General features: G+C 40.2%; 1 protein-coding gene across 2 annotated transcripts in view; it reads left to right on the top strand.

Moving 5' to 3' along the window:
• Window positions 1-276: 276 nt before the first annotated feature.
• The window catches only part of quob (quattro b), a 28,573-nt gene continuing 17,517 nt past the window's right edge, over window positions 277-11,332 (top strand). The window contains exon 1 of one of the 2 annotated variants that reach the window (XM_087178582.1): window positions 277-629. In XM_087178582.1, coding sequence (XP_087034708.1) covers window positions 627-629 — 3 coding nt within the window. In that variant the 5' untranslated portion in view covers window positions 277-626. The remainder of the gene's footprint in view (window positions 630-11,332) is intronic. The other variant, XM_023423622.1, reaches the window with a different exon arrangement.

The raw sequence follows: 11,332 nt of genomic DNA, 5'->3' as shown, positions 1-11,332 counted from the left end.
ACATGCATGACAAAGTAGGATGTGGGAATGTTTGAAGTCTTACCTTACATAGAGTAACACATACACACAAACACATTCACTGAGTGTGTCTGCGCAGGCTGGCATGCTTTTGTGTATCCATTTGTGGAATACTGTGACTGTGGGTGTGGTTGGGTGTGTGATAAAGCCTGTGTGTTTGAGAGAGAGAGAGCGAAGAAACTCTGAAAAGCCTTGAGGGGGATTTCCTCTGAAAGGGAAAGCTTTTCTCCTCCCCCTCTCAGACACTCTTGCCTTCCCTCCTTCCCTCTCTCGCTCTCTCTCGCTCTCTCACCCCCAAACACTCAGAAAAGCCAGAGAAGCGAAAGAGAAGTGAAAGAGGAGGATCAACAGGCAGCCTGACAATTTGCTGCTTTCTGCGCATAACATTCAGACTTGTGGAAAGTCCATGAAGAATGGGAATGACTTTGGTTACTTTTCGACCAACACAACTCACTGTCATGTGGATGTACTTCAGCCGCCTTCTGTTGTTGATGCACTAAACATGGCAAGTCTATCAGCACGGAGCCCAGGGAGGCTGTCTGCAGAGGATTATCAGGAACAAAAATGAAAAAACTTTGTGCCTGATAAGAGGAGACACTCCTGCAAAGATGGTAAAGTAACACCAGGTTTTACTCCTGGTTGTCATTCTTGTCTGCTGCTACTTTCTGGTTGAAGAGTTAAAGTGCTCCACTGACCCACTAACTGAGAGCATGAGTTTCTGACTTTGTTTCTCTCTGTGGCTTTGGCAGTCATGTGTCACTCAAGTTTTACGAGCCTGATATGTTGTAAGTCTAGTTTAGACAACAAAAGAAAAGAAATGCTTTTAGTAAGTTTTTTTTTTTCCCCCAATTGCACGATACTGTGCACAGCATTGATATACAGTCTTTGTTCTCTTTTTATGAAACCTTGTCTTTGTGACACACAAAGGCAGCACAAAGCTAATGTCACTGCACTCTCCAAACCTTTTTGTTATCCTGAGCACAGTCGGTGGGACTGTTTCACTTCCACAGCCCACAGCATCTCAAGCTTTTTAAGTGTGCGCACGCTGACAAAGAGAGTGACGGAGAGAGGCACATTGTCTTTTGTTTTGCTTCTTAAAGCACTTTGATCAGGACTTAATTGATGCGGATGGCAGACATACTTCAGTGAGTGGAGAGTGTTTTGGTGTATAAATTATTTGACTACTTTGCATGTGCACATAATGGAATTCTCCAGTTCAGTGTTGCAGCTCTTTAAGAAGTTCAGACCGCAGGGCTTTAATGACTGGAGAGGAACTGGTCTAATCCTCGTCACAACAGAAACTAATTAATGACAGTGAGTGAGCCACAAGATGGGAACATGTTAGACTCTGAGGACGGGTTCGTGGGAGGATGTGGCGCTTTTGAACTTTTTTTTTTTTTATTTGCTGGTTGTTGTTGCTGCTGCCAAAACTGTCAAATATATGCAGATAAAGATCATAATGATGCATGTTCAGCTTACACTCCCAAAGACTGAACTTTCTGGCACACTGAAATCTATTCATTGAATCTCCACAATGTTCACCTTTCTATTTTTTCATTGTACCTTTCTTCTTTATATGGAAAGCAGTCAGACTTAATATCTGCCCAAGCGTGCCAGATAAATGATAGCTTTACAGAGAGCAGGAAGGAAGGATGTTTAAAGAAGTCCAGACTTGGCTGCTCATCATGGCCACCGCTGCACTCTCTCCTCCCCTCACATCCACTGCAGCACTTATTTGACCAGCTTTTACAGCCCCGACTGTTTGTTTTACTTATTGCATGACTGATGCTGTCCTCCGTTACTACCCTCCAACCTACTGTCATGAGTCTAAGTCATTGAATTACTGCGCTGTGCGTGACCAGGAGTTTCTATCTTGGGTAAACACTCAACAATAATACAAAACCCAGAGCAGTAGCATGCTGGTGTGCACTGTATTTGCATTTAGTTACTGTGTGACAAAGCAACCAAGAGTCATTCATTCACCAGCAAGGTCAAGCACTTTCTGCTTAAGACCTCAAAAGAGCATGTGCTGTGCGAGTGTACAGTAAACATGGTGATCTGGCACAGGACAGATAGTATGTGTCGTGTCGTTGTCTGTTGCAGTATTCAAAGTTTATCCAAAGTTCATGCAAAGCCTGTGTGAGAGTTGCTCTTGAGTTTTGTGTTCTTGTCTTAGCAAAACGCATTTTGCATGAGCTTTGCAGGTCTTTCACTGATTCAACCATGAGGGTTAATACGCCAACTGTCATTGACAAGTTAATTTCTTAGATGATGTTTTTCTTAATCCATAGCAATGAGACAGACCTTTTTAAACCAGCGTTCGTTCATTCATTGCTTTTTCTGCAACTTGCGGGAAGCAAGTCAAAAACTGATCATTAACATATTATCACCTTTTTACACATAAAAGCAGAAACAGAGTAACATTAGCATTCACTCAGCGTCATGTTTGTGTCCACCTGACTAATGTATATCCAATATTTACTATACTTTTAGCTCTATTTTAGACTCTATCATCTCCTTTAAAAAAAAAAAAGAAAAACTACTTCCTTAGCTTCTAAATACTAAATGATCACTAGCTGGTTGCTAGCTTATTTATTGTTTTATATATTTTTATTGATTATTTATTTGCTGGGCTGGAAGCAGACTTCTGAAAACTACCTTCTGGCTGCATCTTGATTGTTGCCAATGAGAGCAGTGAGACTGAACCAAAATCAAAACAATGAGCTGAAAGATAAAGTGTTCTACAGAGCTGAGGGAAACTGCAGAATCAGCTGATAATTCTCTGGGTTCGTCATTACAAACGGCCCCATTTCACGTGCAGTCCTTTGGTCCATTGTCGTAAAAATAAAAAATATTGCCTATATTGTCTTCAAGTCTGGAGCTAACCAAAAGCAACAGTCCCAGGCTGTCACACAATATTACATACCTCCTCCATACATTACAGGGTCACAGCTGTATGTCTCTCTCTCTCTCTATAAGAGTGCTGGGAGTCATCAGTGGCTCCCTCCCATCCCTGTAGCAAGTCAGCACATCTTTACAATGCTATCATCTGTGCTCCAGTCTGGCAGACAAATAATACTTCATGCCCATAGCATTGCTTCACTTGCTGTGATTTTGCCAAATCCCCAACAGAAGAGGCAGACAGGGAAGATCTAAACAATAGACCAATGTGATTTATGGAGAAAATATGAATAATTGCAGACATCTGCCTTGTGTAGCTGTATGAGCCGAATTATATCTAATTTGCCAAAGTCACAGAGTCAGGGTTCTGAGAGTTGTTATGGAGCTGTGAACTGTATTTTCGGTGTGTTTATTATCTATGTATCACAAAAGTGGGTCAAACCCAACAGAGGCTGTGCAGTGTATTTTCACTAACAGATGCATTGCCAAGTGTTCAGGGGAAACGTCTGTGCAGCTATAGGCTGTGTGCGAGTCCGTTTTCAGACTGCATTGTCTCTAGAAACTCACTGCAACACTGTCATTTCCTTCCTAGACTCAGTTTGAATGTTGCTGTTGTTGTGGCCTCTGGAGCCTTTTTTTTTAGGTGGGGAACAGTTGTATTTTAGCTCCTTCAGCGGTCATGACACACCACTCTGCAGTCATAATAGGTTTCTGCTCGCCTACATTTACCAGCTGAAGAGCTTCAATCAAATCTGTGGAGGAGAGCATGATGTGGCACCCTGGGTGACAAGGCAACATTGTCACCCAGGGTGCACAATGATTAAACCTTCCCATGTTATATTTTTAAAGCTCAGTTTGTTTGTGCTACGGGCTAAAAAACTAATTCCTCTCTCTTGCACTTTTTCCAAATGTACACTGCTCTTGCTCTGTTTGGAGTCATGCACTTGTTGGACTACTAGAAAATGTTGCATGGCTAAAGACTGAAGAGCAACAGATGTCAGTGTTTAGTACACTCCTTATAAACACACTTGCATGCTGACCAACTAACAAATTCCTTGTGCTACGGTTTAATGGATTTCACAATGCCTTCCTTGTATTTTTAATGCTCTTCAATTTCTTGGCCATTTTAACATTATGAGTTGAACAATGGGAGCTATTATGGCGTGTTGCGCTTTTCAAAAACAAATCATTTAGAGGTGTATTTCTGATAGTTTGCCAGAGTGCAAGCTTTGAGAAATCAACTCCGTTTTGTCATGTTAAATGTGAGAAGGTTATTATGAACCAGTCATGGAGACTGGAAAAATCTACACGTGAACTTTTGAAATGTTGCATACTATTTTTTTTTTATGTACATCAGGGCATTTCATCTTTCATTTAAGTGCTAAGCGCCCTGTACAAACTTTGTACTCCCTTGGCAATCACCTCATCATGCATTGGGCGATTCCTTTAACTTCACAACTGTCTGATCCTGTAGTGCAGCGGTTCCCAACCTTTTCCAACTCATGGCCCACTTGAGAATCTCTCTAATGCTGATGGCCCACATCCAACCCCATTACAATACACTGCCAAACAATGTGTTCTCAGAGGACTTTTTATTTTAATTATAAACAATCAACCATTCTGGATGGAACTGAAAAAAGAGGAAGCTCAATTTCTCTTTTTTGTTTGATGTGGAGGAGATCACTTTTTTTATTCACCATCCATCTCTTGATTCTCTTACCTTTTAATTCTTCCTGTTGTTAACCAGCTATCATTGTGTTACTCCAGTTTTTGCCATGAATTTTTAGTGCGCAATCAGACTGAGATAGCAAACAAGTAAACAATGGTGGCAAAGTGGTCCAGCCGGCAACAACATAAAAGTTTCTATCATTACCTTCTTACAGTGCCTACAGAGCCTTAATACAGACACAAAAAAAACTATTCATTTTAAAATATTTAGTTGGCACATTTGCTATACTTTTGTGGCCCACAGGTTGGGAACCGCTGCTGTAATGAATTTAAAAATATGCTGAACATGCATTTGAGGGAAGGATCAAATCATTTTTTCTGTTTATTGTTTCACAGCCTCCAAACAGTATCGTCAGATAAGAGAATGACGCGGGCATCATTTTCAGAGCTTTAAATGTTGCATTTCATAACATGTGGTTGCCATGAGTGGCAGCTGTGAGTCAGTGTCTGTGATCTCGAAAGAGATGAGAACAGAGATTTATGTAGGATTTATGCACACTTGCTTCATTGTTTTACATGGGGAAATATTTCCAGGATGACTGTCTACAGCAGTGTTGTTCTGAGACTTTCAGGTTAGATGGTAGATTATAACAAGATAGACGTTCATTGTTCATTATTTACAGATTCAGATGAATAAAGACCAAACCAGAAACCTGACACAGGATTTATATGCCCTCTTCACTTTATAAACATAGCTTTAGCTCTGCTGAAGTACAAAATGAATGAATAATAGGATCCCCTGCCAGATTAAAGGTCTGTTAGTGAGAACACACCATGTTTACTCCTGGCAGAAGTGACTCTAAGCGATGATGTGGGAGTTTTTGTCTAGTAGGGTTCTTTTTTTTTTTATTGGTTAAAAGGATTTTGAATGGTTTAGCTGAATGGAGTGCCCCTCTGCTGAGTTTAACAAGAGTGGATCTCACACAAAGACGGCACTGTCTCAGCGCCAAACAGGAGATACTGAATGTTTAAGAAGGAAAGAGGGGAGAAGATGGGGGAGTAACAAAAAAATACTGGTTACATGTTTTTGATTACGATCTGACTAAGACTACAACTATGATCATGGTTATGAGGGTGTTGAGTGAAACCAGCAATAGTAAAGCAAGCACTGCAAATACATCTATTAAAACCACAAGTGAGAGAACGAAAGATGAAATCTGCATAAGGACACGACTCACTTGAGATCTCTCTCTTTCTTTCTCCCGTGGTAATATTTCTTGTGGTAAGGAGTCATAGCCCATCAGCCCTCTGTGTCCACACTGTGACTGTCTTTTGTTATGGCTGAGTTGGTGGTGTGTTGTCTTAGGCTCCTGGACACATCTGCATGTCCGTACCTGCAGAACTGAGTCAGTGATGGGGATTTACTGGCAGGTCTTAACGCAAATGTCACTTTTGCTAATAGTTTTGGTTTTAGGCCTGATGTGGGAGTGACAGTCCATCTGGATTTCAGGTAAATGTGGTGGCCAGTCGAGAAAGAGACATAACTAAATCCTTTCAGCATGTCACATCAAGAGTTGTGTCCATTTAGTTAAGGTTAATCTTCTTTACCTTCGCTAATCTTTTGACTGTTTGTGGCTGATGACACAGATACACACTTTGCTTTACAAACTTTGACAGCTCGTTTATACTGTGGCTGAGATCTGACTTTCTTTAGGCAGAGCCCAAGGCAATACAGAAAAACCTGTAACTACCTGCTTAATACTCTATGCTTCAAAACCTCTCAGCCCTCACTAAATGGTAGCATAGACAAAGAGAGAGCGAACCTTTATAACAGATGCCTGTTGTTCACGCTAACAATTCAGGTCAAACAATGATCTGAAGCTCTTTCTAGGGTTAAATCACGGGCTCCACCGGACAATACAGAGGGATTCCCCTCTTCTTGAATGTGAAGAAGAGGCGGTGGTGGAATGAGGTCATCAGTTGGACATCGATCAAGCCTCATAATCTGCAGGCCAAGATAATGGCTCAGGATTTAAGCTTGATTGAACGCACCTCGCTGGCTGACTGCGGGGGTAACATACCTCGGAAAAAGAAGTAGCAATTCTGTGTTTCTGTCAACATAAGGAAAATGAGAGCCAGGCTCCATACACTGATATACAGTGAAAAATTGTGTTTTGATAGTGATGCAGGGAAGTGATTGTGTCTCAGTGCTCAAATGGGACTGAACAAATTGCTGTTGTTTATTGTAGGGGTGGGAAGATGACGCACTGCACTGAAGACAAAACAGCAGAGAGACTAAACACTAGCTGCACACGCTGTAGAAAATCCCACGAAATGTGGGAATATTGATATCGTCTATTCTTTTAACCCTTAGCAACATGTTTACTAACATATGCAAAAATATGAAGTTTAGAAACATTTACATGTATCGATGTTACAGTACAGCACATTAATGGTTTCACAATGATACTGCTACATTCATTTTTAAATGCTGGTACTTGAAGATGTTCTTTTGAAAGGCCACCTGGTATCATCAGTGCATTTTCTGTTTTTTATCTGCGATTTTGGCATGTAACATGTTTGGTATATCAGCTAGTTGTTGCACCAAAGGAGGCTTCATCTTTGACTTCTGTCAAATGGAGACTGCATGAAAAGACCGGGAAAGTCCAGTACACATATCAGAGCTTCAGGTGTATTTCTGGTGTTTACAGGCGGCATAATTTAGCATCACTTTTTCAGTTGATGTACAACCTTTCACCTCCAATGAGTGCCCACACCAGCTACACCAACTATTTGTAGTTTAAATTGGGATACTGGGCGAAAACAAACAAATATTCTTTTAAAAATGAAGTCATGGGAATCAATAATGATTCAAAACATGCAGAATAACAAGAGAAATCAAAACCATGAGGACTAGAGAAGATGAAGTAAGTAACTGAGCATGTGTGTTTTTAATGTATCAAATGCAGATGCTGAATGTGTTGCCTGTCAGGCATCCTGTCTTGTCCAGAAAGGTTGTGTTCAAAGGCCAATAGTTCATACATATGTATTTTTACAGTTTGCTTGCTCAGTGAACTGTGCAAGTACTTAGCGAACATATTTTAACCAGCATAAATATGGTCACAGACCAAAAGGGCTACTACCATTTACTATCATTTTTCTGTGATTACAATTGTGACCATCATTCTCATGATGGTCACAATTAAAGCCAGCGTTTTTTCAAATGCCAAACCAACAGTACCTCTTCAGGACACAATTTTGCTTTGTCTCAAAAGAATTCATGCTGAACCTCTTGCAGCTCAGGCCTGTTTGGCATGTTGTCTGGCAGTTTGTCAGATGTAATGAGATACAGAAGAACTCACAACACCGGCAGCCACCCTCCCTGCCCTCAGTTCATTTGGCTTGCTAGCCTGTCTGAGCTGGGTCCAGCTGAGCTATGCTTAGGAAAGTCTCAAGAGGGTCTCACTCATATGAATATCACTTGCCAAACCACCCACAGAGAGGACCTCCAGTCAGGGGGAAATGCCTCATGCTTTCAAACCTCGTTGTTTTGAGAGTTTATCCAGGCATTCAGCCTTTGTCAATTTAGACCACAGTGTTAACAAAAAGAGGCTTAAATCTCAAATGATTTTGGAGTAATGTTATGATAATAAGTCACTGACATTTTAGTTGGAGGTTGAATTGCAGTGAAGGACTGATTTTAAGTTACAGAAGAGTAGACGTGCTCTAATAAATGTGTGGGATCAGCAATGAAATCTACAAGTCAGAGTGACAGCACACATGCCATGCTGTGCTGATTTAAATAAAACTGAATTGGAAATTGAATTTTTTCTGGTCAGCAGAGTAACTTCACAGCACTGCGCTTTATAAGATATGACCTCAGGTTTACATTTAGCTATGAGAAATTCAGTAGAACCCAAAGTTGAATGGCTGCAGTCAGTCTAAAACAGCTGTGATGCATTATCATTCAAGAGCCAGCCTCAAAGGTATTCTCTTGTCCATTTCCTAATCTATTGTGACAGATGTGCACAATCAGAAAAGGGAAGCATTCCTTTCTGCTGAGGGCATGCAATGTCTACAGGAGATACAGAGAATCAGAATACTATAAGTGGTCAAATATTGATATTGATTTACATCCAACACCCCACATTAACTGCTGATGATTAATGTTAGCTTATTTCACATACATCTCAGACACTTTAGATAAAACCACCAAATGCACAATACCAAAGATGTAGCTAAGCACAAAGGCTGAAAGATTTACTGAAATATTCATTATGACCTTTGCTCCCAATGTTTGATGTCCAAGTTGCTTACATATGTATCCGTTAGCCAAGTGCTTAGCACGGTCCCAGTGCTAACCAGTGTGAGGTCTTTGAAGCCGCTGGACTTGTGTTTACCCTGGGCCAGGCTCTGGTCTTGGTCAGGCCATCAAGCTAAATGAGGAAGGGGATAAAAACAGAGTCCTTTGTGGGGCTGGGAGATTTACACAGCAGGGTACTGTGAACTGATTGTATGAATAGCAAGCCTGCTGTGGTTAACTTCTAAGACCTGTCCAGACCCAAAATATGTAAGTGTCAAGTCCTTATTTTCAGCTGACAACTCAACCTGAATATTGTTCCTTTTCATCGCAAAGAGACATTTATTTGACTATACACTCTAAATGAGACAAACTAAAAGAACTAATGATAAAGAAAAAGCACACCCCTATCCAAGCCAAGACTGTGATATTAAATATAATACTGTATGTTAAATATAAGCACCAAGGATCCTGTTTATTTAGAAAGGTGAACATGTGGAGAAAATTGGTGATTTTTTGCCATGCACAAGCATATTACTGCAAAGTTATTGTTTGTTTCATTTGACACTTTACAGCCAACTGACGAGAAGCCATATTATACAATCAAATCAAAAGTACAGTGTTTGCAATGCTCAACATTGTGTTAAAATGCTTGAATTTTTTACTAATCTATGTTGACAACCCTGACATCTCAAAACATCATCACCTCAGGCTTGCTCACCGCCCGGCCGGTTCACCAAAAAGATGCCCTATTTTCATCGCTTTAGTTTCTGAGTATTTAGCTGGACTTCACCCCTAGCTGGTGCCAGTAGCTAATCTAATGCAGATGTTCAGAACATTACCAAAAGCAGATTTGTAATGCAGTAAACACTAGCACCCAGTGTGAAAGACAATGGTGTCATTTTACACTGTTGCATCTCTATGGGCATTTGTGATTAAACCATATGCTTCTCTATGTGCTTTCCTCCTGATGTCACTTTGAATAAGATCAGATGCTGCCCCTGGTCTGCTACAAATATATCATCTTAAATGAAGTGTATCCTGGCCAGACATGAAACAAGTTGCACATACTCACGCAGGACAGACTTAATCATCTCCAGATACAGTTCAAATGCTTTTGATTAGGCTCAGAAATACCCCTCTTGAAATATGACAGTTTTAATTTACCTTAAGTCTTGTGTTGAGTTGACAGACTTCTTCATTTTGGTGAATCTGAACTTTTGCTGCAGTTTTCAGTTTGTTTAAGATGATTTTGCTGTGTAAGATTTCACTGATCCAAAAATTGTACTCAAACAGAAAAACATATCACTGTTTCCTTTTGTTCCTGATTCTAAAACCAAAGATTCTTTGAGGGACTCCAAACAAGCACAGTGCAGGGTAAAGGGCCAAGAAAAATATCTGTCCGGTCATTTTGCATTTACGGAGCATTTGTTCTGCATGTATCTTGGCCATGTGGACTTCCTTCAAATAAATCAGTGTTACAACAAGTCCAAGTAGACATTTTCCTTTGAAATTAACTAGAACTAAGTACTAATTGATCATAAGTGCAGATCACAATGAAAAGCCATGGCTGACCAGAGCTGAAATGCAAAGATGAACATATTACATATTGTCTAAAAGTTGCATTAAACACAAATTAACAAAAGTATGGTGATAAAAACATAAAAAGCAGGCAATGACTGGCCCCCTTTTAGGGTAGTTGATGTGATTCCATAACCACTATGAAAATCGGTGAACCTATTTAAAGGGTATTTTATTTAATGTTTTCAAACTCTCATTCCTCAAACTATGGCCAAATGAATTTTCCAGTCATAATAGATTGCTGCCAGGTTGTTTCACCTTTTCATACACATATTTCCAGTCAAATAAAAAATGAATGAGGCTGGAAATGATAATTGCAGATGTCCATCAAGTCATAAGATGAAGAAGGCTACAAACCAGGATTTCAGTTTGAGGGAAGTTGCATTAATTATATGACACAATGTAATCTAATTAAATATTTATTTTGCCTCCATAAAATATTTTGTTGTTCATGTGCCTTGGTTGGAAGGTCAACTCATTTCTCATTTGAAAAGTATATGCAGATCTTACCACTCTTTCGTTAACATAAGCACTGATGTTCTGTTAAACCTTAACTTTATATGCACAGCCGATGTATTCTTGCGATCATTAGGTGTTAAGTGATTTTTTATTTGATTTCTGCAGTCCTACTGACGCAGTTTGGTGGAGTTCCTGTGAGTTTGAAATACAAGCCTTTGATAAAATTAGGTCCAACATCAGGCTATTGGATACAATCTTAGCGGTTCGGTAAATGATCGTCACTAGATGTCGCACTAGACCACCAGCATCTCAGGCTAAAACAAACGCGTCGTCGGCCACAGCTCTAACCTCCATTTGGTCACAACTACCCTCCTCCCCTCCATTCATCTTCTCAGTCAGCAAGGT

This window comes from Seriola lalandi, unplaced genomic scaffold (assembly GCF_002814215.2).
Source record: "Seriola lalandi dorsalis isolate HSWRI2012SDOR001 ecotype SW California unplaced genomic scaffold, Sedor1 jcf7180002054692, whole genome shotgun sequence".
NCBI lineage: Eukaryota > Metazoa > Chordata > Actinopteri > Carangiformes > Carangidae > Seriola > Seriola lalandi.
This window is presented reverse-complemented; position numbering and strand designations above follow the sequence as displayed.